Here is a 27439-nt window from a genome sequence, read left to right on the forward strand (position 1 = left end):
GTGACTCTCTCTCCAGAGCATAGCTCCGTGACGTTTGATGCGATCTTGATGAAACTTGGACACAAGCTAGATATCATGGTCTAGTTGTGTCTTTTTGTATGAGGGGCGCCCCACGCCCCTTGTGGGTGGAGCCACGCCCACTTGAACTTTTTATTTATTTTTTGGTTCGTGGGCGCCAGCAGTGACCACTATTTTCGTTGTGTCTGTGTGTCTGTCTGTTTGTGGCTCTCTCCAGAGCATAGCTCCGTGACGTTTGATGCGATCTTGATGAAACTTGGACACAAGCGGGATATCATGGTCTAGTTGTGTCTTTTTGTATGAGGGGCGTCCCATGCCCCTTGTGGGCGGAGCCACGCCCACTTGAACGTTTTATTTATTTTTCTTTTTTTCTCGCAATTTCATTTCCTGGAAGCTGTGCGTAATGTCCATACGTACAACATATCAAAAATCCGATTTGATTTGGTCAATTTTGATGGAAGAGATAGGTTTTTACGGTAGGGCTTCCTCAATAATGCCCGCGAACCATCATCGCCTCCCGGCTCGTCTTCTTCCTTTTTCACTCTCCCCGACTCACATCCATCTGGGAATCCCAGACATTGAGCAGCCTCCTCGTGGTTTTCATCGACAGAAAGAAAAGGTTCCACAACACTACCATTACTCCTTCAACACCCAGGATGCTGACGAGGAAGGGGGGTCTCAAGTCAATGGACATGGGAGAGAGAGAGAGAGAGAGAGAGAGAGAGAGAGAGAGAGAGAGAGAGAGAGAGGAGAGAGAGAGAGAGAGAGGGAGAGAGAGAGAGAGAGAGAGGAGAGAGAGAGAGAGAGAGGAGAGAGAGAGAGAGAGAGAGAGAGAGAGAGAGAGAGAGAGAGAGAGAGAGAGACAGAGAGAGAGAGAGAGAGAGAGAGAGAGAGAGAGAGAGAGAGAGAGAGAGAGAGAGAGAGAGAGAGAGAGAGAGAGAGAGAGAGAGAGAGAGAGAGAGAGAGAGAGAGAGAGAGAGAGAGAGAGAGAGAGAGAGAGAGAGAGAGAGAGAGAGAGAGAGAGAGAGAAGATCGAAGGTTTCCTCGGGATTACTTGGCGTCTTGTGAAGGTACGAGTGGACACCGATGGATCCGTCATGACTCGTTACCATGACGACGTGTACCCCCCCCCCCCCCGATATTTAACCCCCCACCATCATCATCTGAAATCACGGCACATAACATCAAAATGCATTTGCTCGAGTACAATGATGACCAAACAACGATAAGAATGGCTTGATTTCTTCTCCAATGGCTTGATTTCCAATCATCAATTTGGTTTCAGACCAGGTCACTCTACCCTGGATATGCTGCTACTGCTCTCCCATCAATGGATGGAGGTCCTCAATGCCAGACAGGAAATCCGAGCCGTATCCCTGGACATATCACGTGCTTTTGACACAGTCTGGCACCCTGCCCTACTCACCAAACTCTCTTCCCATGGTATTCAAGGCCATCTCCACTCATGGCTCGCAGACTTCCTCTCCTGTCGCAGTCAACGTGTGGCCCTAAATGGAGTTCTTTCATCCCCTCTTCCTGTGCAGGCTGGAGTTCCTCAAGGTAGCGTTCTGGGCCCTGTTCTTTTTCTGGTTTTCATCAATGATCTCTCGGACTCTCTGGAAAATCCTCTATTTCTCTTTGCCGATGACTCCACCCTCTGCCGTACCATCTGTCATCCCTCAGACCGGCAAGCAGCAGCTTCTTCGCTCACTGCAGATCTGGATAAAATCACAAACTGGTCCAACACGTGGAACATGTCTTTCAATCCACACAAATCTCACACTCTCACTATGTCTCTTCGAAAGGACCGTTTACAAAACCCCCCATCCACTTTCTCAACAATCCTCTGGAAGAAGTCTTTTCTTTCAAGCTTCTGGGTCTCACTATCTGCCATGACCTTTCCTGGGAAAGTCACATTTCCAACCTCGCCTCAAAAGCCAGTCGCCGACTGGGAATCCTCCGTCGTGCAAAGTCCTTCCTCGGCCCTCTTGAGCTCCTGACTACTTACAAAGCTTTTGTCCGTAGCCTGATGGAGTACTGCTCTCCCCTCTGGGCTGGTGCTCCTGCCTTCCACCTTTCTCGACTTCACGCTGTCGAAACCAGGGCTTTTAAGATCATTGGCATCTCCCGCAATGAAGCTGAGTCTTTGGGCCTCTCACTCAATCACCACAGGTTGGTCGGTGGTCTTTCTGTCTTCTACCGACTCCTCTCCAGCCTTGCCCCCCCTGCTCTCTCTGCGATTTGTCCCAACCACATTTCCACAGGGCGCTCAAGGTCCGCCAACAACCCCCTTCTGGTAAAACTACCAAAATCACGAATCACTGCTCATCTTCACTCTTTCATTCCTCTTTTTCCCGCCTTTGGAATAAACTTCCTCACTCTATTCTTTCCCATTCTTCCCTCCAGGCTTTCAAAACAGCTGTTCACCACCACCTCTTATCTTCCCCCATCCAAATCCTCGATCTTTTCTACCCCCGATAATCCACCCAAGCCCACTTCCTTCAATTCTCCTGCTTTCCTTCCTGAAAGTCCCTGTAATGTCCATCTTCTCCTCGCCATGTTCCCCGTCCCATCCCCATCCCTCTCCCTTCCACAGTTCACCTGTGTCTGTTCCCCAATGTTTTGTCCCTCCCACTCCCACCCCTCTTGTCTCATGCCTCCTTGCTGTGAGTTGTGTGTTAGCTCTCATACGAGCCTCGACCAAGGTATACAAAAAAAAAAAAAAAAAAAAAAAAAAAAAAAAAAGAACCCGCGCCGAGTCGGCACACCCACCATTCCTGGGGTTTCACCATATGAATACATTCAGTACACTCAGCACGTGTCAGGGTTTCCATGACAACATGGGCTTCGCTTTTCAAATGGCGCGTTAACACAAGGGGTCACACGTGCATTACCGAGGTTAAAAGTTAATGGTTTTGTATTCCTCGAGAAGTTTGAGACGTTTTGAGACCTTCACGGAGTTCCGTGGCGTGTGAGCCCCGACGTCGAGATACCTCAACACCTCGTCCGCTGCAGTGCGCTCATTACAGGATGGAGGACTTGGGGACAGGTTGGAAAGAAGTTGTGAAGGGCCTGTCCGTCTCCCACGTGATTCGCTAATTCAAAAACAATCCCCGTAACGGCCGCACCTCCCGCTCCCCCCCGATACCTTCCGTGAAAGTCCACAGGAAGAGTCGGATCGTCTTCGACAGCGAGCGAATCCATCGCTGCGGCGACGCGCAAGGATCGCGAGCCCTCGAGCGAACCTCCCTCGATAAGTTGTTCGTCTGACTTGGACTAGTTAGCGCTCAAAAGTCACTGAGCGCAAACCCATCGCCATGGTGTTCACTTCGCGCGCCGAGCGCTTTGCATGCCGGGAGTATGGCGCGAGGGTGTTTGTTGTGGCTGGTGGGAGGAGGCAGCTCTCCCTCGACAGTCACGAATCTTCTTCTTCTTATACTTCTTCTTCTTCGTCAGCATGTAATTGTTGATTTTAAGTTCTTTGATCGATACGATTGCGTTTTCAATGAAAAACGATTAATCTGTAAATTATTTAACTTATTTTACCCTTTTAATCTGTCTATGAAACACAATTCTAACTTTTGCGGATGTTCGAAAAGATTTTAAAATGATCGAGTTCGAGACAAGAGTGCTGCAAGGGTGTTCAGAACTTCCAAGCGGTGGCGAGCGCTTGCCAAGCTATCCGTTCCTTATCGAAGGTCTCGAACGGAGTGCTTTCTTGAGTGCTTAAGCCACTTAACGAGCGCTCTACGAGAAGCTTGGTTACTGAACATACATCTGAAAAACGGAGTCCTTTTTTTATTTTTCGATATCGAAGAACTGCATCGATAAGTAGTTAAAAAAAAACCTTACTCATAATTATTATCAATAGTTATATGCAGTGGAAAAATAATAAATAAAACTGACGTTTCATGCTTCGTTCGGCTTGGGATCCTCGTGGCCTGAGGTCAAGGGTCGTCGGCTGCTTAAGGATACTGAATTAACACCAAGGAGGGGTTGACTCAACCTGTCATCCTTCTGAAGTCATCGAAATGAGTATCAGTGTGCTGGAAGAGGGGCACAGCTGTGCTCCAATAAATGGTTGCTGCCATATGCAAACTCCAAAACCATGAAACCGAGCAGCCTGAAACTTTGCATACATCCGATGAAAACTCCAAGGAAGTACAAGAGTGAAAATTGGATGTTTGGGTTAATTAAAACATCTATTTTTTTAACATAATTAACGGCCTTATTTAATTAAATCCTTTATCAGGCGCATCCTCGGTCACCACTCGACTCCAGTCTACGGGGTCTTAAGGCGTATCCAAGGTAACCTCGCTGGGATCTGAAACCGCCATGTTTTTTTTGGCCTACTCAACCACGCCTTGACTTGGAACAGGCCACAACGATTTATTAACGGTGAAGTTGTTTTGTTTTCACCTTCCTCACTCATACTATCGAATGCCTTGTTCATCATAGCTACGAATCGCTCGGTACGTTGCAATGCTTATAAATGTCAGTAGGGTAAGAATACTGATTCTGGCTCACTTTTCCCCATGTAAATGAATGGGGGATTTTCAGCGATTTATATTTTTTTTCCCTAAAAATAAATCCCCTTTTTATCCCAAGGTATATTTATTTGTCTCCCCTTTTAACTTGGAGGTTGAACCTCATTGAATTGAACAGCTCACTCATTGAACCTATAAAGATTTGTTCATTCTCAAATTCCTTCAATAGTTTAATTTTCTTTGCACAATAATCCCCATCTAAAATATTGACAAACAAAACATTTGAATCTTTATATTTTTTAAGATACCCCTTTTGTGCCATTACGAAATGATAAACTTCTCTTAATGCTCTTGTTTGACCACCTCCTGAGCCACATATCATTTTGAGATTATAGTAAATTGTTTTTTCATTGTTCAATTGATAACCATCAAAGTTTTCAGTCCATTCAAGGATATTCATTTTTTTCTTTACATCCTCTAACTTACTAGTTTTTAAATTAATTCGCTTATTTGTTTTATTTACCTTTGTTTTAGTTATTTTTTCAATAAGACTTATTTGATATTTTTCACATTCATTATGTTTTCCATTTATATACCAAGACTGAGATTTTTCTCCACTCTTTAGTTTGATTAATACTTGGTTTAACCATTTATATATTGTGAAAAAACAGCGGCGGTAGCCCTTAAAAACCCTAACCCATCTTCCCATCGTTAAAACATAATCTATTTTATACACTCTATCATACAATATCCATATGGAACACAATCTATTCCATTATCTAAAATAAATCTCTTATCATCAAAGGCTCCTAATGCCTTTTTATTTACTTCTTCACTATATATGTTATGTTTATAACTTCTTATTGTATTCATTTTCCTATATTCTTCTTTCTTATTCATCAAACAATTATAATAATTTCTAAAAGTTATTGATTTCTTTATTACATATTTCTTTATTCCCTTTAACCTCTTATCAATCTGTTCACCATACTTATAAGCATATGCCTTTGCTCTCAATCCAATAAACTCACTCATTACTTTTCCACCCAACTCATCCTTAAACTTACCAATAACCTTTTCATTCTTTTTGGAAAATAACTCACTCTTCTTGCTGAAATTACTTGTATCATATACTCCAATATTTTTCTTCATATCTTCATAAACATCATCAGTTTTTATATCTAGGATAAAACTATCAGTATCCATATACAACAATGAAACATTTTCACCATACTCTTTCTTTAAGTCATTATACAAATAATCATACATCAATATCTTTGATAAATCAAGAACTGCTGTTCCAATATAAATTGGTTTATCCATTACAATACTTTCCTTTTCATATGAATTGCAGAAAAGTTCTCTGAAAAAACCTCTTCTCTCTCAAAACTTGGTTTATTTATCAATCTCGAAGCTTCTTTCCAAGATGTTGCGAATCTAATGTTTTGCCTGTTTCTAACATTTTCCATAGTCTTTCCAAATACAGCATTATTCATTAATTTATAAAAGTCCCCTTCAAATTTTACTTTTGTATTTGCTCTCATATCTGTATTGAATTGAATATACTTTTTCACCCAAGGACTTTGTTTAAATTTTAAAACTCTATGAATTTTAGCTACTCTCAATCCTTCTCTCAAAAACTGTTTTAAGCTTCTCTGATGCAAAACATATCCCTCTTTATCATAGAATGTTGTTAATAACTTTTCTGTTGATTTACCTTTAATATTAAAACTTTTATGATAATCACTTAACCATTCTTTCTTTGGAGTTTCTTTCTCACATGCAAAAGGAAGATCTTTATGCTTATTATGAAGATCACTCGGGTACCTCAAATCAACTTCAAAATAATAACCTTCTTCTTCGTCATTCAATTCCTCTTGAGAAGAAATAACAATATTCATCAAAGCCTTTTCATAATTCTTTTCTTCCACCCACTCTAATTTACCATAAGGTAGAGATTGAGACATTGCCCATCCATACAAATTATTAGCATCAAAATACATCAAATAATTACTATCTTTTTCACTATCATAATTTGGGAGATATTTATTATTTGCTTTAGCATATCTTTTTGAACATACTTGTGATATTCCACCTCTCTTGGACTTCTCAATCATCAAAAGCATATCCACATCACTGATTAAATCTATATCTTGTTTTGTCATTTTCAACATTGCACTCCAAGCTAAACCAGGAGCTGTGAAATAGTGGGCAGGATCTAACCCATAACAATTTTTATTATGACAGAGTGATCTAAAAGCTTCAAACACATCAGCTAACAATAAAACATCTGTTTTTAGATATAAATCGTGATATTCTCAAGGTTCTTTATCTTAAATATTTTCCATATTTCTTGTGCGTGTTTATATTCCTTATCACTTATCTCTTCTTCATAAAGGTTATTATAGAAACTTTCTTTTGAAGGAAGTTGTGTTTCTTTAAATCTCATAAATGAATCCATATAATCATAAGGATAAATTCCCTTACTTGTAAGAATTTTCTCTTTACTTTGAATTTCATTCCTTGTTTGAATTTCCTCTCTCGTAAGAATTCCTTCTTTAATCAGAATTTCATCTTTAATCTGAATTTCCTCTTTAGTGAGAATTTCCTCTTTTGGAAAGAATGAATTAAGATTTGGAAAGAGTCCGTGGAGCTTAGATTTGATGCGAGGTAGGCTAGTGGTGTTCCCATAAACTTGTAAGAATCTAAAAACCTAATACGAGTTATAGGTTTTGTGAATATCATTTTTGAAAATGAAATATACTTTTGACTTGTGTTTGTTATAGCAGAAATATTCCCTGGTGTTTTTGAAAGTTCATTTATAAATAGATGTGTATCATAGTTGGCGCTGTTGTGAAGAAAGACTGGAATAAAAGAAGGTAATTTATAATTAAGATTACAACAGGAATGAGCGGGACCTCTATATTTACCAGTAAGATGACAATGGTCTCTAACTTTAAACTCCTTAATTTCCCCCTCACAAATATGACAGATATTGTTCATTCTAAATTCTAATTTTTCTTCTTTGGTTAATTTCATCGGTTCATTTGTTTCTTTCATTAATTTAGTGAGTCTTATACAATCCTTTTCTAATCGTTTTACAAACTCTTGTGAAGCATTTTTTCCACGATAATGTTCAAGTTTGTTATACTTTTCTCCAACAGATGATTTGATATAATAACAAAAACCACAAGGAATATGTTTTTGATATTTATTTGTATATGGTTCTTTTGGATTAGGAGAAGCAGTATTTATCTTTTTAAGGATACATTCAAAATCAGCGTATATCACAAATGGGTGCATGATAGATTTATTATAATCTTCAAAATAAATCTTTTCACCAGGTTTAGGCATTGTAATTACAGCTGATTTATGATTACTACAATATTTTGAATGTTGTTCTAATCGTTCTTTTGTATGAAATGAATTAAGACATCGCTTACAAGGATATATTTTGTTTGCTGTTCTGAATACCTGAGAAGAGATTAATCTTGATAAATTATTGATGTATGTGTAATGTGAATTCTTTCCAACACTAAAATATAAAAGGTCAATGTGTGTTTCTTCATTTTTATAGTTGTTTGAAATTTTTAATATTTGAACTTTGTTTGTATCCGTTAATCCATATACATTAATAGAAAGATTATTCTTTTTCTCAAATTTAGGAATATCTGTTAGTGGCATTGGGAATTTAAAATCTTTAATGTCCAAAGTATTGTGATATTTGATATGTTGTTTTACTCGTTCTGAATTACATTTTGGTGGATGTAAGTGAGCAAGAACAGACCAGAGAAAACATTTATTATCATTGTTCTTAATATTAACAACTGCCTGCTTTAGTTTTATTTCTTTTGGTAATTCAATATAAGAAGAAGCTTTAAGAGGGTTTGATTTTAGAATGTGTATATCTAAAAGATGATTTTTTAATATTGAATCCACTTCCTACCACTGTATTATCAACATCCTCCTCTTGTCTTGATAGTTCTTCATAAACCCCACTATTCAAAAAAATCTTGAAATGATGTTATAAAATGAAGATCTGTTCTCATATAAGGAGTTTGTTCTTCATCTTGTCTTTTCATATTCATTTTCACTCCCATATAAAACTTTAAAGTTTTTATTTCTTTTAATGTCTTTTTTAATAAATTTTTTTCAACATCGGGTTTCACTATTTCAATTGATTCAGCTATTGATGATGGACCGGGTTCTCCAAATTGAAAAATCCTTATTTTTATATGCCCTTTAAATGCCTCATCAGTGTTTTTAATATAATAGTCTCCCTTTACTTTAAACTCATTTTTTTTTGTGTTTTTGTGATTGAAGATGTTGATTATAACTACTCTTCAAAACATCCTTTGAACAGATATCACAATGTTTTCTTTCCAACTCAAGAGGAGATATTTGATGAAATAGATTAAATGTGTGTTTGTTGGTTCGGAGGTGTTTTCTATAATGTTTATATTCGTGATTACAAACATCGCAGTACGTTGTATTCACCATATTTATAGAATAAAACTTTGCTTGAACTAAAATTTTCTTGATGAAAATTTCGTTTAATTTATAGGTGAATCTGTGCTTAAAAACATTTTATCCTCCAACTTTTTCACTTAATAAATACAATGTTTCAAGACACAAAAGACAAGTTTCAATCAATCTCTTCATCTGGTAAAGATACTGAGAAATATGTCAAGGATGTAAAATTGAACAAAGATAAATATAACAACTATTGGATAAAAACTATTATGGTAAATAATATGAGTTCTTCAATTTCCTTCAGTGGAAGGGCTTTTAGTATACCTGGTAGAACATCAATTAAAGTATCTCTAACAAAAGTTTCTCCTCTCCTTCTAGTAATATATTCAAAACTAGAAAAAGCAATGAAACAAGAAAAAGTATCAAAGAACAAAAACCTTATGGATGAAGCTTTAGAAAGAAAAGATAAGACCATCTGTAATATGCAAGGAGAAATTTGTATTTTTTCAACAACCCTAAAGATGTAAATCTTGATGAAATAAAGGATGTTAATATATCAGGTGAAATGACATTTCGTTCAATAGTAGTTAACGATAATTTTAAAATTACCTTTAATATAAAAAATGTTGTCGTTGAATCTGATAATGAAAAAAGTATATCGATATCGATGGTAATATACAACTGAAAGTATAGATGAATTTCAGTTTAAGTAAAGTTTTACTTTATAAATATGCTAGACTTTCCTGATTCTCCATATGACAAATTTGAGAATTGTCCTGCGTGTGAAAGACGGGGATTAAACACAGAGTCAAAAGCCTATAAACAATGTATATTCTGTGATTATCTTCTAATTAATGATAATAAAAAAATATAAAAAGGAAAATAATTCTTTTAGATTTACACCAAAAATGAATTACTTTACAAGATTGATTAGAGAAATGAATGTAAAGTATGAGGATGATAACACACCTTTCCTTACAAGGGAAGAAACTGAGCACGTATACGAGAAATGTTCAAAGGATTGTTGTTGTATATTATTCATGGATGTAATTTTCAGGGAAATATCAACACAAGATATTGTATAAATAAAATAATGGATTATCTTGAAATTAAACCTGAACTTAGGATAAAATATAGAGTTTCTAAAAAAGCCAATAATAAATTAAATAACCTGTTTTTCAAATATATAAATGAATGATTTTTTACCTATTTGGGAAAATAAGATAAAATTTAACAACCATAAAAATCTCCCAAATTCATTAAGATGTCTCATAGTTGGTTCAAGTGGATGTGGAAAAACCTGCTTACTTTTAAAAATGCTCCTCACTCCCAACTTTTTAGATTATGATAATTTAATAATTTTCACAAAGTCGAGTTTTCAACCAGAGTATCAACTACTCTCACAAGGTTTTAATGCTGGTCTTCAAAAGAAGATATAATAGGTTTATTTAAACGTCAAAAAAACCTAAATGATTATAACATTGAAGATATAATTCAACTATTTTGTGATACACAGAGATGTAAAAAGAAATCAAATCTTATAACTTGTATTCTTAGTGATAATACGGATGATATACCGTCTCCCCAAGATTTGGATAAATCAAAAAAGAACCTCGTTATCTTTGATGATTGTGTTAATGAGAGAAACCAAACGGTAATGGACAGCTACTACACAAGAGGGAGACATTCTTCTTGTAATTGTATTTATCTTAGTCAATCGTACTTTCAACTTCCTCGTCGTTCCATCAGAAACAATGCTAATACTTTTATTTTATTCAAGTTAAATTCAATAGATATCAATAATTTTTGGAGAGATAATTGTTCTACATTATGTAGTAAAGAAATTTGAGGATTATATGAAGCACTGCGACTGAAAAATATAAATATATTGTTGTGAAACAAGATGAGATATTAAGGGATATATTTTTTTGTTTTATAAACAATTACATATATAAATGACAACTATTATTATAAATCTTGTGGGTAAATCTGCTTCTGGAAAAAACTTTCATAAATCAAGGTTCTTGTGTAGTACAAATGAGAATATTGTAAATTTACTTAAAAACACCACGTGATACGCATTGTATCAACAACAACTAGAGTAATAAGACCTGGAGAAGTAAAAGGTGAAGATTATCACTATATTTCAGTGGAGGAACATATGCGATTGAGGAATGAAGGACAAATATTTGAGGAGGTTTCTCTTGGTACAACAAAATATTCACATTGTAAGAGTGAGTTAAAGAAACTAAAATCTGGTGGTGTTGGGATATTAGAAACTAATCCAGAAGGAACGAGACAAATTATTAAATATCTGAGCGGAGTGAAGATTTTATCATTCGGTTTTGATGTTGATGAAGAAACTCAACACAAGCGTATGAAAAGCAGAGATGCAAGGATTAGTGAAGAAGAAATTACAACTCGCATTAATGTTAATAAAGAATTTGATGAAATATTTAAAGAAAAGGATTTATTTGAACACATCTACTTGAATGATGAAGAAAAGGAAAATTTCCCTGTTGATCTTTACAATTCATTAAATGATATTTTACAATAAATAAATGGATACAAAAGAAAGAGCAAGAAGATTTAAGGAACATCAAGAGTTGGTTTCAAAAGTTGTAAAACAACAGGAAGACATAAAGAAGAAACGCAGACAGAAACTAACGCAGGCGAGAAGAAGCATTTGAAAAAAAACAAGAGAAATTTTTTAAACGACTTTTAAAAACTTCCGAAGACAAAATGAAAGATGTTTCCACAGTTGTGACAGGAGAATATAGCTCTAGAAAGATTCAAATGTTAAAAGATTTCTGTCAAATGACGGAGGAAGAATTAGAGCATTTAGGAGAAGTAGAATATGATGATGAAGGGTTATTTCAACAACTGGAAGAGATTAAGCAACCCTCTGATTATATTGTGAATGCTGTTCAAAACAATGAATATTCAGCGGATTCAAAAACCAAAGCAGGACTCATTCCAACAGAACAACCAGCAATATTTCTTCTTGTTCAAGAAAAGGTATTGATATTTAATGATGAATTAAGGTTCTTAAGTTCTGCTCAACCCCCTGTTAAACTAACTCCGAGATTAATGTTTCTTCTCACAAAAGATGGAAGGCAAGGTTCAACTGTGAGGGATGAATCAAAGTATATTGATAAACCATTGGATATGGAAAATAATGATAGAGTATATATTGATTTGCTGAACACTCTAAATTATAAGGTTATTCTTTCTGGTAAAAGTAGGAAGAATGAGAAGGAGAAACACATTATTCAGGCTTTAAGTATCCTTGGTTCAGGTATTAGTTTTCTTCCAAATGACCCATCGCAATTAGTTAATAGACTGTTATTGTTGTTCGGCAGTAAGAAGGCTGGAAATAACAATTGTTTTAATGAAGCATCAGCCATTTTAGACCAGTTGATGAACATGAAAATAATTAATAAATCTCAATATAAAGACATTTTATCTCATATTAAATAAGATGAGAAGCACAATCCTGAGTTTTAATTTCACAACAAGCGACCACACATCTTCATTCCCATACCCACTACAACTTGACACAACAAAAGAATATGAGGCATCTTTATTGTCCATGGAGACTTATAATACCTTATTTAATATAACCGAGAAAAATGACAAGTTTAGTTATAATCCGGGAAGTGGATACAAAACGATAACAGTCTCACCGGAGCATACGAGATTTCTCAAATATCTTCCGAAATTGCTCGTCTTATGAAAGAACAGGGTGATGAACCAAAAAATATTGTTATAAACATTCAAAAACATACTTCAAAATCAACGATTAAAGTTAAAAATAACTACAAGGTTGATTTCACAATTGATAATTCATTTAGAGAGTTATTAGGTTTCTCCTCAAAAAGATTGAAACTAATGGGACGTTTTACAGTGATAATGTCATTCAAATATCCTCAGGAATAAATTCGGTGTTAATTCACTGTGATTTGATTGATGGTGCTTATAATGATGGATTAAAAACAAATACAATATTTTCATTCAGCGCATACTCAACCCCAATTGGTTATAAATTCAATATGGAGCCTAAAAATTTGGTTTATCTACCTGTGTCAGGAAAAACCATACACAGAGTAAATTTTAGGATAACCGACCAAGATAATCGTGTGATTTCTTTTAATGGAGAAGTTATATCCATCAGAATTCACCTACGTGAAGTTTTTCAATAAATAAATACGATGGTTATTGTGAGGAAGCACGAGTTGGGAAAATATAAAATAATTACAGGGATGGGATGTTCCTTTCCCCGTACTACAAGGGTGAAGGTATGTATCTTGGTAGAGGATACTATAAACCTAAGAGACAAAGGGGTGTTGGACATCAATTTAGAGGAGATGGGATAATTGATACTCTCATGGGTATTGGTTCAACTATTCTTAAACATAAAGACCTAATTGGTTCAACTGCTTCTGCTGTGGGAAATGTAGCAGGTGCTGTAAAGAGTATAAAAGATGCTCAGAAAGAATCTCATAAATTACAAGCAATAAAAGAAATTAAGAAAGGTAAAAACTCAGTTGTCCCCCAAGAGCGACAGAAAAATAATTCAAATACTTGGATTAGGGTTTCAAAAGTTTTAACATCTTTTTTCCTAAATAAATACAAGTATGGAAGCAATTGATAGTATCTATGATTTGGATGATACTATTATTATCTCAAACTCCACTAAAAAGAAGATTACTTCAAGGTAAATGCAATAACTGGAACAGACTGGAATACAAATGGTACAAAAAGTTTTGAAATAAATAATCAACAAACCTATTTGAATCTCTCCGAAAGTTTCTTGTTGTGTAAATTTAAATTCACTAAGGCTGGGAATAACACAAACGCTACACTTGTAAATGATTTCTTCTGGAAAATGTTTGATAGTGTGCGATTGTATATTGGAACACAAGAAGTTGAAGCGGTTGATTATGTCTCTGCTGTATCTGAAATGATGAAATTTACACTCTATACATTCAGTGATAGAATGGGAAAGGGGGTCTGTCGAAGGTTTTATTCCTGATATGTCAACGGGAACAAACACAGACCCTGGATATATTCAAAGGAAAGGAATGTATAATGATGATACAAAAGCAGAAAATAGTTTTACTGTGGCAGTTCCTCTTAAAGGTATATTTGGATTTTGTGATTATGATAAAGTTCTGTATGGTCTTAAAATTAGATTTCAACTACAAAGGAATGATAATGAAAATAGATTGCTTTTTGGTGTTGGTAATGCTTTTAGTGATCAGAATAAATTTGTAATTGAGGAGATGAGTTGGTATATCAGTGAATATACTCCTAATCTTAAAACAGAAGAGATGTTGAATCGAAGACTTAACTCAAAAAAACCACTCAGTGTATCATACCTCAAAAGAAGATGTCAACACGTTAAACTCAATCAAACTACTTACACGTGGAATTTGGGTGTTCTGGAAGGAAAAGCCACGATATCTGTGGATGATTTTTAAAAAGCCAGATGGTGATACTGCGACTGATAAGAATAATGCATTGAGTGATAATGCTAGGTGAAACAACTTCGCGTTTCTCTAGATGGAACATTTATCCACGAGATAGATTGGAAATTAATTGGGAAAAAAATGATTTTGCTGAAGCATACAAGTCTTACCAAAAGGTGTGTGAAAGTAATGGAAATAAAGAACCTATTTTAGATATGACAGCATTTAAAAGTTTGTATACAATCTATACGTTTGACCTGAGCGCTCAAAAAGAAACTATAAAGTCTAATCAGTGGATACTTCCCTATACATTGAAAGAGGAGAGAGTGAAGAAGTTGATACATATTGTTTGCTTTTGGAAGAAACAGAATTGCAGATTAATACAGATAATGGTGTGATGATTAGTCTCACATAATTTTTTTGTTAAATAAATGAGTGGCAAAGTACCAACTGGGGTATATGTTAATCAAATCAATCTTCATAAACTATCATCTTGTGTTCAAAATCAAAAGCCTTGTACGATTAACGTTAATACAATTCAGAGAAAAGGAGCAGTAAGAATTGATGTTTTGCTCACAAGAGAACAGGTTAAAATCTTGAATGACACTGGCTCACTTAAAATTAAAATGACAAAACCAATGTTGAAAAAATATTCAATAAGAGAGACGAGTGGAGGATTTCTCCCATTTCTAATTCCTTTATTTGCTGGTTTAAGTGCGGTTGGAGCATTGACGGGTGGTATTTCAACAGCGGTCAAAACTGCCAACGAAAGGAAGGCTCAACTCCAGGCTCAAAAAGAATTGGAAAGACATAACAAAGAGTTGGAGAAACAAATTAGTGGAAGTGGTGTAATTGTAGATTTTGCTGAAAAACTTGAAGGTCTGCCTGATAAAGCGAGATTGTTAGTTGGAGATATGCTTTCTTCTATAGCACAAGCAGGTGTAAAATTAACGAAAAGAGGTAATGGATTATATCTTTCTAATAAATAAATGAGCATTGATGAGTGGTTGAAAGAATTTGGAAAGAATACAACATCAAATTTACAACTTGCCAAATATTGTAAGAAATTAAAAATTCATAATGTGGTTATTTGTATGAGAGATGAATTAACAAATGTGTCAGAAACATACAAAGAATATTATTATGAACTTAGAAGATAATGAAGGGAACGGTTCTCATTGGGTTTGTATTTTTAATAGTCAAGACAAATATTATTTTGATAGTTTTGGTCTTCCACCACCTGTTGAAGTCATAAAATTCTTACAGAATGGTGTTTATCAAACATTTCAAGTCCAAGAATTAAATTCCAAGTGTTGTGGTCAATTATGTCTATATGTGTTATTTCAACTCAACAAAAATAAAAAATTTTATGATATTATTTTTAATCTAATATAAATGACTTATGTTGGTAAAGATGGTTCTATCTTTGGTGTATCTCAAGAACTGGATATTGATTTATCAAATTATTACACAAAGGCACAGGCTGAGCGACATAAATATAATATAAACAAAAATATTAACATGAAAAATGCTTATAAATTAAAAAATTATCCAAGCCCGACTGACGCGAATGACTTGGTGAGATTAAGCGATTTATCACAATATATATACTTAAATAAAACGGCTGTGTATTCTAAAGATACAGAAGTGTTGATATTATCTCCAGGTCATACAAATTCACAGTTCGAATTAAAATAAATTTTTATAAAGAAGGGCGTATCGTTTGTATGAGAATAGAACAATGGGGGTATGATATGAATGATTTAGGGTATAATTGGTCATTTAAAATTAACCTCGAAGACCTGGAACAATTAAATCAGTCTCGTAAGGAAGAGAATATTATCCACTTGGTATCGAGAATGAGTTTTGTGGAGCCACGATTAGTAAACAACAAATAAAAAGAATTTAATAAGGGTAAATATAATAATGGTTTTGCCCTTGTTTATCTCATGAAAACAGAAAAAACAGGATTATATATAATAAGTAAGGAAATACAAAATGATTTAACTATGGGAAGATGGGGAGGTGTTTCGTGCCATAATATTATTCTAACATATATTTCTAATACATAAATGACAGCAAGAAGGCTTCAAGAAAATTATCATTTCTGTGTTCAAGCATACCTTCAAGAAAAGGGTATTCGGTATTTTAATAAATATGTTCTACAACATAAGAATGAGGTATTTTCAATAAAAGATTGGCATTATGCTGATGTTGATAAACCGACAACTTTAGATTTAATTAGAATGTTAAATAATGAAAAAATTATAAGGTTAAGAAAAGGTAAGGCTCTTTTAGAAATTCAAAAGAAATTTTATTGGTATCCTGTTGTAAAAAAAAATTATTTTGGATACAGGAATAACAAGAAATCCTGATGAATATATGTATAATATTCTATGGGGTGTAAGCGATTCAAGTATAGTAAGGGATGAGGAAGGAGTTGAAGAAGAGAGGGAAGAGAGAGAGAAGGAGGAAAGAGAGAAGAGAGAGAGGGAGAAGAGAGAGAAGGAGGAAAAGGAGAAGAGAGAGAAGGAGGAAAAGGAGAAGAGAGAGAGGAGGAAAGAGAGAATAGAGAGAGGGAGAAGAAAGAGAAGGAGGAAAAGGAGAAGAGAGAGAAGGAGGAAAAGGAGAAGAGAGAGAAGGAGGAAAGAGAGAATAGAGAGAGGGAGGAAAGAGAGAAGAGAGAGAGGGAGGAAAGAGAGAGAATGAATAAATATCAAAATATGGAAACCAGTGAGATTCAAAAAAGATTGGTGGTATTACAGAAAATAACTCAACCCACCGAGGAGGAAAACAAAGAATTGACAAGTCTATTTGCAATACTTTCGACAAGACTATTAGCATCGACAAGATATGGATTTTAATTCAAGTTTTTTCTTAAATAAATGGAGGAGAGAGTGAAGGCATTTCTAAGGATTCTTTATGTTTTAAAAATTAAGATTCAAATGTGCATGTTGGAAACTAAAAGGTTTTTGCACTCTGCAGGAGATTTTCTCATAAATAAATGAGTTATTGTCTCAAATGTAAAAAGAAAACTAATACTAAAAATATTTCATATATTAAAAGTAAAAATAACAGGGTTATACAAAAAGGTATATGTTCGGTGTGTGGTTCAAAAAAAAATCAATTTATCTCCAAACACAAACTCGGAGGAGATATACAAAAGTTTTTATCAGGAAGTAAATTTACAACTACTGGAATACCAGGGAATTACATCTTCCAGGTTATTCTTTCTGTGGTCCAGGCACAAACTTAGATAAAAGATTAGATGAGGCAGACAATCCTAAATCCTGGAGTAAACCAATCAATAGAGTTGATGAAGTGTGTGCATGAGACACGATATTGATTATGGGAATACCACAACGTTGGAAGAAAAGCATGAAGCCGATAGAGAAATGTTGTATAATTTGTCTCTGATACAAAATCCAACCTTGAGAGAAAAGTTGATAGGTTCATCGTGAAGAAGATGATTAGTGCTAAATTGGAAACTTGGACTTGGAAATTCAAAAAACTTATAGGCTCTAATGATGCCATTAAGACTGAAGAGCAATTAGCTGATGAATTACATAAACCAATATTCACAAAGTTTCAGAGAAGGAAAGTTTATTCCAAGGAAGTTGATTATATCTGGTCTGCTGATTTGATTGAACTCAATAATGATAAGGGGTACAAGTATGCTTTAACCGTTATTGATTTGAGGAGTAGATATGCGTGGGTTGTCCCTTTAAAAAACAAAACAGGTAATACTCTTATGTTAGCTTTTCAACAGATATTTAATAAAAGTAAGAGAAAACCTAAGAAATTGTGGACTGATGAGGGTAGAGAGTTTTATAACAAGACATTTATGAATTTTCTAAAAAATAACAGTATTACATTATACAGTACCTTTAATGAAGGGAAGGCAGTTGATGTTGTGCGTTTTAATCGTACCTTAAGAGAGAGACTATATAAAAAATTCACACAACTCGGTTCACAACAATGGTCATCTTTTATTCAGGATATTGTGGATAAGTATAATGACACGATTCACACATCAACGAATATGAAGCCATCAGAAACATTTACAAAATTAAAATATGAAAAAGAGATTAATGTCAGAAAACCTAAGTTCAAAGTTGGTGATATCGTAAGAATATATAGGTGGAAATCTCATTTTGAAAAGGGTTTTACTGAACGATGGACGAAAGAACTTTTTAAAATTGTTGATGTAATAGATACAGTTCCTTGGACTTATAAAATATATGATTTGGAATTTGAAGAGATTTTAGGTTCATTTTATTCACAGGAATTACAAAAGACAAAACTAAGCAGATAATACACCTTTGTGGACACTAGAGGGACAAGTATATAATGTGTGTCAAGGGGGACGTTGTTAGATCTGTGAACCCCAAACACAGAATCCTCAACTGAATAGTCAAGGCTTAACTTTTGTTTGTGTGTGTGTGTGTAATGGGAGCAATAGGTTGGCGCTTCACTCCCTCCTACTATACACCGTTGTGGACACTCGAGGGCCAAGTCCGAGGTGTATAACAGTATATAATGTGTGTCAAGGGGGACGTTCTTAGATCTGTGAACCCCAAACACAGAATCCTCAACTGAATAGTCAAGGCTTAACTTTTGTTTGTTGATGTGTATGTGTGTGTGTCCCAACCCTCACATTCAAAATCTCAACACCAACCCTCACATTCAAAATCTCAACCCCAACTCAATCCTCGCCCAACACAATGTCTTTTTCAAAATGAGATTTCCACCTATATATATATATATTTTTACGTTTTTTTTTCTTCTTCCAATTCTGTCTTTTAAGGCTTTCAGGTTTGATGACGTAGAAAGGGGGAGTAAGCCTGCACTTTCTTCCCAGAACTTTCTTGATCTTGCTCCCATCAAGCACCATCCGACAAAGAACTACATCGATAGGTTTAGATCCCAAAGAGTGATAGCAACTCCAAAAGTCTCCAAAATATAAATAAATAAAATAATAATAATAATAAATAAATAAAAGCCCAGAAAAAAGTTTCAAGTGTCCAACATAAACCCAACTTTCCAAGTCTTCAAGGTATAACCACATTCCCGTTGAGTTTCCAAGATATGTATCACATTGTGAGTTATCAATCCAGAACCCACATTTCAAGTATTCAAAGTAAAACCAACTTACAAAGTCTCTTAAGGATAACTCATTTACTGATTTTTTCAAAATTTGTGAGTCTCCAAGGTAGGCCCCATATTTAGAACCATCTTGGCAGAACCCTTTTCCTGAGTCTCCAAGGTAGTTATTTAAACCATCAAGGCAGAACTCATTTACTGATTTTTTCAAAATTTGTGAGTCGTCAAGGTAGGCCCCATATTTAGAACCATCTTGGCAGAACCCTTTTCCTGAGTCTCCAAGGTAGTTATTTAAACCATCAAGGCAGAACTCATTTACTGATTTTTTTCAAAATTTGTGAGTCTCCAAGGTAGGCCCCATATTTAGAACCATCTTGGCAAAACCCTTTTCCTGAGTCTCCAAGGTAGTTATTTAAACCATCAAGGCAGAACTCATTTACTGATTTTTTCAAAATTTGTGAGTCTCCAAGGTAAAACTTGTATTCTGGCTCATCAAGGTATAACTTGTTCAGTGGGTATTGTCTTGATAACTCACAATGAGTACTATTGCTGTAAAACTCTTTTTCAGGATTTTGCTGGTCTCCAAGGTATAACTCTTTGGTTGGGTCATCAAGGACGAACTCGTTCTGTGGGTCTTGGTCGCTCATAAGGTCTTCAACCAAGCCAACAATTTCGCCCCAAGTTGTAGCAAAAGCAGTATTTTCATTTCGTATTTCAGACACAATTTCCTGTGAGAGAAAATAATAATGTATTAATTAAGTTATTTAATTATTAAATGAGTATGCTTCAATCAAAGTTTGAAAATAGGAAAATAAAAATCTTACCTCAATAGATAAGAGGTTTGAATCCAGTTCATCAACTTGAAGGTTTAGTTCCATAGAAGACAGAGAGAGTTCCAAGGAACACTAAAGTCATCCCACTCAAGGTCTTCAACCAAGCCAACAATTTCCCCCCAAGTTGTAGCAAAAGCAGTATTTTCAGATACAATTTCCTGTGAGAGAAAATAATAATGTATTAATTAAGTTATTTAATTATTAAATGAGTATGCTTCAATCAAAGTTTGAAAATAGGAAAATAAAAAATCTTACCTCAATAGATAAGAGGTTTGAATCCAGTTCATCAACTTGAAGGTTTAGTTCCATAGAAGACAGAGAGTTTGAGACAAGCACACAGAACACCATTGCCAGCAAGAACAAATGTTTAAAATGGAGCCTGGGTTTGAAGCTTTTATAGAGAAAGACTGGTGGGTGTGGTTTCCTTTGGAAATTCCCTGGGCAAGCCTAGGCAAGCCTTCATTGGGAAATTTTTCAAAACCATAACATCCTGTAATTTTCTAGTGATTTCTTTGTGAGTCAGAGATGAACTGGAAATGATGTAAGAGTGGGCGGGGCTTAGCAAAAGTAGGCGGAGCTTAGGAAAAGTGGGCGTGGCTTATAAAAAAATACCTTATGAAAAGTGGGCGGAGCTTAGCAAAAGTGGGCGGGGCTTAGCAAAAGTGGGCGTGGCTTAGAAAAAATACCTTATGAAAAGTGGGCGGAGCTTAGCAAAAGTGGGCGGGGCTTAGGAAAAGTGGGCGTGGCTTAGAAAAAATACCTCATGAAAAGTGGGCGGAGCTTAGCAAAAGTGGGCGGGGCTTAGCAAAAGTGGGCGTGGCTTATAAAAAATACCTTATGAAAAGTGGGCGGAGCTTAGCAAAAGTGGGCGGGGCTTAGGAAAAGTGGGCGGGGCTTAAAGAAAAGTGGGCGGGGCTTAACAAAAAATAACCTGTGGCTCAGGAGGTGGTCAGATGAGAGCATTAAGAGAAGTTTATCATTTCGTAATGGCACAAATGGGGTATCTTAAAAAATATAAAGATTCAAATGTTTTGTTTGTCAATATTTTAGATGGGGATTATTGTGCAAAGAAAATTAAACTATTGAAGGAATTTGAGAATGAACAAATCTTTATAGGTTCAATGAGTGAGCTGTTCAATTCAATGAGGTTCAACCTCCAAGTTAAAAGGGGAGACAAATAAATATACCTTGGGATAAAAAGGGGATTTATTTTTAGGGAAAAAAAATATAAATCGCTGAAAATCCCCCATTCATTTACATGGGGAAAAGTGAGCCAGAATCAGTATTCTTACCCTACTAATGTCCGGAGACGTCAGCGTTCGTGGCTTTATTTCATTTTTACACATGCGATCGCCGTATCTCTTAAACTAAGGTGAATTACAAAATTTTAGCTCCAGAATCGAAATTACAAACGGTTCCGTCTCCTAGAAAAGTGTTCAATTGTCCATTTCGGACATATTTGATATTTTTGGACGTCTCTGGGAGGTAGGTAGGTGTGTGCGTGTGCGTGTGCGTGTGCGTGTGCGTGTGCGTGTGCGTGTGTTTGATATGATGATTGCTAATCACGTGCAATCAGTGCGTGCAAACGTCGTTGATTGGTATCTCCATATGCTCGTTTCAGAGTATGGAATGGAGTCCTCCCAGGGCGGGCTCCAAGTATCCACCTTCATTTTGCTAAGGGGTCACGATTCACGGACCAAGCTGTGAAGTTTTCTGTTGAAGAAAAGAAAAATTATCAGATCCGGATCTGGAACTGATAATTTCTTCAGTGATTCTTCACCATTGAGAGATCGGGCTAAACTAATATATTGCACGATATCTTAAAAAAAAGTTGACGGATTCGGATGAAACTTGGTGGACAGGTTGGGTGTGTGATCACGACTAATTGATTCGATTTTGGTGAAGATCTGGATACGAGAATTATTTAATTTCTAAATTTTCTGGTTCCTCACCATTGAGAGATGGGGCCAAAAACTATACACTGCATGATATTTCAAAAATGTACTTGGCCCGATATGTTCTCGTGGTTCAGGCATTACGTGGCAGAGGTATGCACTCTACTGAGTGTCCTTCCAGTATAATTATAATGTTATGATTTTGGAAACGTACCCCAGGCAGAGAGCAGACATGGACCTGGAGAAGACCCGAGTTGTGGACACGAAGTTATTTCATTAGATAATGTAATCGGTGTGTTTTTTTGGACTAGCAAGGGTGGTCGAATTTGCGCTTTACTTGATGAAAACAAATATAATCTGTATTTTGTAAGAAGATTATCGATGTTTGTGTGGTGTGCACTTAAAAGGTTCTCGATTGTCTAAAGGTGTAAAGGGTATGTTCCAATAGTAGTTGGTGTCAAAAGGGTCGAATCTCTCAAGCATGTAAAAAGGGTCTAAAAATCGGTCCAAGTGGTCTAAAGCTCGAGAGGGTTAAGGGTCCAAGCCGTCTCATCTGTCTGAAGGATGTAAGGGGTCTAAATGGTGTTGAGGTCTAAGGGGTCGAAAGGGACTTGAGGGGTGTAAAGGTCTAAAGGGAATAAAAGGTTGAAGGGATCTAAACTATCGAAAGGGTCTTAAGGGGATTAGGGGTCTTAAAGTGTCTTAAGGGTCTCACAGGTCTAACAGGTTTTTGGAGTCTTTGAGGTCTTAAAGGGTCTCGGGAATCTTTGGGGTCTTCAAGATCTGGGGGTCTTTCGGGGTCTTAATGGTCTTGGGAGTCTTAGGGTTCTTAAGGGCCTTGGGGGGGGGTCTTAACGGGTATTCAGAGGTATATGGAGTATCAGAACTCTGAAGGGTTAAAAGGTTTAAAGGGACATTCCAATAGTACGTAATTTATACTAATATAGTCATACGGCTTCACGGCTTAATATGGCTTTACACGGATTTCGCCTAAGGTAGAAAACCCCCTTGGGGAGTGGAGCAAATGAAATCGTTACAACCTCCGCTGTATGATCCTTAGTCCTCCTGTCATGGTTGGTTGAGATTGGATAAGTAACGGCCGAATGTATTGAAGACAGACAGACACAGACAGGTAGACACCAAATTGCATATTTTAGTACAATGATCCACATGCTGGTGTCTCGGAAAGACTGTTTCAAATTTGCCTGAAATGCCTTAAAAACCCAATGATGCATGAGTTGCATGTGCTGAACCATTATTGCATGAGGCGTGGAAACTTACAATGAAGTGTTCTGCATATCCCTCGTGCCAAATTGGCCCTTGGAATGAACGCTGGAACAGTCAGTCCTTCAACGATTACATGATCAATTCTACTTGTTCATTTTTTATGGTAAGGAGTATATAATCCTCACTATCCGTTGAGTGCCGGTATGCATATTGCACAGGTGACGATGGGCCAGGGGGCTGTTCTTTAATTACCTAGTGATCAAAACAGCAAAAAGTCGAAAACCCTCAACTCGTTGGACAATAGGCTGAGGAACAAGGCCATCTCTCTCACCAGAAGCTGGAGTCATGGTTCAATATCACCTCTTTGGTCATTTTCTTTCTACCCCCACCCTTCAACAACATCACTTGGATTGTGTTTTCCTTCACTCCTTTGTTCCCTCCCCCCCCCCATCTGGAATCACATCTCAGACTCTTTTCGCAATCTGCACTCCTGACTGGCAGAATGGCCTAGAGGCCAGAGGGATGCATACTCATCACTAAACTGTCTATCCTGAGTTTGAATGCCAACCCAGCTATAAACGGTCATCTTGGTGTTTCACAGCCAGGGTGATTCATCAATGTGTGCCATTAAACTGGGCTTCCCATCTGCCAGTATTAGTTGGTGGACGGTAAAGATCCCACGGTGTCTTTCGTGAAGAGGAGGAAAGCTATCGTCGGCAGCCTGGCCAAATTCAAAATTTCTGTTCTGCAGTAATCCACAGAGGACATTTTATCAGTGGCACATCTGCGCCCTCAACCAATGATGCTACCTCGCTTGTGCTGCATATGAAAGAGGAAGATCTTCGCTCCAGGACTTCAAGATGAACACCCGTCACCATCTCGGATTGTCTCCGATATAGATCCAAGAGCTTCTCCATTCTCAATAAGCTTTCGCCATCCGTCTGCCTGTAGCTTTGTCTATTCACGCTGTTTGTGTTTCCATGTGTCTTCCTTGTCCTGTTTCCTTCTACTCTGATGAGTTGGTAATCTTTCCACTCTCGTCGTACGGCTCTTCCAAACCCACTTGACCCACTGTATGTTAAAAACAAGTTCACAAATAACCGGTTGTGGTTGGTTGTCACAAATAACTGAAACTACACAAAAATTTTGTTTAAACCTGACCATAACCTTCATCATCAATGTTGTACCAAAGTTTATCGAATCCATAAAAATCTGCGTTTGTGTTTTCCTTCACACAATTTTTTTAATGATTCTTCAAAGATGACAATGGGAAACTTTCAACCATACCCTCGAGTCGAAAAGGTGTCGACGGGGAGGGTAGGGGTTGACCACCCCCCCCCCCCAAAAATAGGCATTTCCTTTCTTCTCAAACTCCACATACAATTGCAATGAAACTTGACCACAACCTTCATCACCCGTGATGTACCAAAGTTTGTTCACGGCATTGAAAAGGTCTGGGTCTTAAGGGGTTTGCGAAGGGTTTGAGTGACTTGCTTCTGATCCAGGTGAGCTTCAGGACGCATGGTCCTATTTTACCTCTGCCACCGAAGGTGGAAGGAAGTTATGTTTTCACCCCTGTTTGTCTGTTTGTTTGTTTGTTTGCTCGTATGCAGGATACCTCAAAAGGTTGTGGACAGATTCAAATGAAATTTGGACAGATTGGGTGTGTGACAAGGACAACTTGATTAGATTTTGGTGAAGATCCAAATCCGGAACTGATACAATAAAAAAAAAATTTTTCAGGATTTTTCATCATTGAGAGGTGGGGCCAAAAGTGATATACAGCAGGATATCTCAAAAAGTTGTGGATGGATTTGGACGAAACTTGGTGGACAGGTTTCGGTGTCTGACAAGGATGAATTTATTCAATTTTGGTGAAAATCCGAATCCGGATCTGGATACGAGAATTATTTAATTTGTGAAGTGATTCTTCACCATTGATAGGGCCAAAAACGATATAGTACTGTATCGCATGATATTTCAAAAATGTATTGGGCCCGAAATGTTCTCGTGGATGAGGCATTACGTGGCAGAGGTATGCGCTCTACCGAATTCCCTTCTCATTTTTACATTAAGTTCTACAATTAAACTTTGTCACATGGAAAAGATGGTTCCTGGCCGACAAATCATTCAATGTATACTTCTCGGATCCATCTCTGGCAGAGGTGCAGTCTTTGGAGCTCTTTGGGGTGACCATTATAAAACTTGTAAAACATTAGTCTCCTCATGCAGTAGCTTGAACACAAAGTGCTGGACAAGAACATGGAGATATCAGTGTACTTTGATATTAATTATAAGGACATGAGTGCAAAAGAAGCTCGAGTCGAACGTCAGGCTTGGGCAGATGGTTTGTGAAAGACATAAAAAATCTTTCCCCTTGACCGACCCCACAAGAAGGTGTGTGCAATTAGCACCAATAAAAAAAGTAATGGTAGTAGATTAGTAGAAAAGATGAACATATGGCTTATGAGATTTGAACCTGGTGTCCCCACACCATGAGCTGGGGCCTGGGGGTTCAGATTGGAAGACGAACAGACCAACCTTTGTCCATTTTTTTTTTTCTCGTCAGTGGGATCACATCCCTCAACCGTTTGGAGGGGGAGGCAGAGCCTTATCGCATTATCTTATTGTTGGACGTGACATCTGCTTACATGGTGCTCACCGCCTGTCTCCTTCTGCTTCTCTTGTTGGCTATAATCTCCTTGAGCGGGTGTTGTAAGGAGGACCGAATCCCTCCTATGGGGGCCAATTATGACGTTCATTTCATTCGGATCACGTTTCAAGAACCAAGATTGTGATGTTTTGACATTTTGCTTGTCATGTTCTGTTCTCATATCTTGTTGCAAAGCCTCTTTTAAGAATCTGTGTTTCAGTCTGTCTCTTTTTGTCTCATTTGTTTGTCTGTCCTCATTGTCAGTTTGTGGCTGCAGTGGACCACCTCAACTATTTGTGCAATGGCCTCTCTCCCCCTCTCCTCCATGAACTTTTGTGATTGTACAAATGATAAAATATAGAATTCAGGAGTGGGAGTGAGGGTATTGGGGTGTGGGATAAAAGGCATTTAAGGGTGGGGTGGGGTGGGGGTAATTAGAGTGCCTATATCCTGTAATTTACTCGGAGAAGCGACATGACTCATTCCAAAATTTTCTGGTCACGTGAGTCATAGACACCATTTTGTTTTCTTTGACAGCGCATTGAACTCGTTCATAGAACATGATACTCCACGCAATTACTTCAATATCACTTCAAACTGGTGCTGCATCAAGAAAAACTGGTTTCAAGCAACCACCCTAAATCAAATATGAAGGTCTTGTTATAGAACTTTGTAAGGCCCGTCATAAGTTTGCAGCAAGGGTTTCCAGACAGTCATCTGGTACAAATAGGTGGATGCACATAGAAAAACTCCTGTGGAATAAAATTCAGGCATGACAAAAGTGTACTTGTTGATGCAGCCAAGAGGCCCTGCATGGCCAAACAAAATTGGCTGGAATTGTTAGTGGCATCGGGCAAAGTGTCATCGGATGCTGAGAAGAATTATCCTGGGAGACGAAGCAGTGCACAGCACACCAGCTCTGCAGTGGAGCAACCAAGGTCATCTTTGAGAGCAGCTCGTGTATCAAGCAGGACCGTAGGTATGACGTCTCCAGTGTGCAGTTTGCCTGTGCTTTCACTGAAGAATTGAGTTGATGGTGGAAACTTTCAACTATACCATTCATTGGTACACACGGTCTGTACTCAGGAGTTGAGTCAGCTCGTGAAATATAGCCGATTCAAATGAGCTCCCATGATTGGGAGTGATGGTTGACTGTAGACCAAAATGTGTGATTCAGGTGTGGACAAAGGCCATTGGTGTGGTGATGTCAGCTATTGGTGTAGTCTGTGACCAACGCGTGAAGCAGTTGACATAAGTCAGTAAATGACGGTGTCCGTTT

The 27439-nt window shown here is 36.9% G+C and overlaps 1 protein-coding gene and 1 long non-coding RNA gene across 12 annotated transcripts in view; one reads left to right on the forward strand and one right to left on the reverse strand.

Moving 5' to 3' along the window:
- Positions 1-3395, reverse strand: part of LOC147026615 (uncharacterized) — a 189900-nt gene extending 186505 nt beyond the window's left edge. Inside the window, exon 1 of the mRNA XM_085882207.1 lies at positions 3167-3395. Coding sequence (XP_085738333.1) covers positions 3167-3222 — 56 coding nt within the window. The 5' untranslated portion in view covers positions 3223-3395. The remainder of the gene's footprint in view (positions 1-3166) is intronic.
- The window catches only part of LOC147026616 (uncharacterized), a 176309-nt gene that overhangs the window by 59783 nt on the left and 89087 nt on the right, over positions 1-27439 (forward strand). For 7 of the 11 annotated variants that reach the window (XR_015058417.1, XR_015058418.1, XR_015058428.1 and 4 more), the window contains exon 1: positions 4025-4416. The exons of the other annotated variants lie outside the window; for them this stretch is intronic. This is a non-coding gene — a long non-coding RNA (uncharacterized LOC147026616). Of the gene's footprint in view, positions 1-4024; positions 4417-27439 lie in introns of those variants that run through there. 11 annotated transcript variants of the gene reach the window in all.

Source organism: Eptatretus burgeri, chromosome 5 (genome assembly GCF_056783735.1).
Source record: "Eptatretus burgeri isolate ZD-2024b chromosome 5, Ebu_testis_v1, whole genome shotgun sequence".
NCBI classification, from domain to species: domain Eukaryota; kingdom Metazoa; phylum Chordata; class Myxini; order Myxiniformes; family Myxinidae; genus Eptatretus; species Eptatretus burgeri.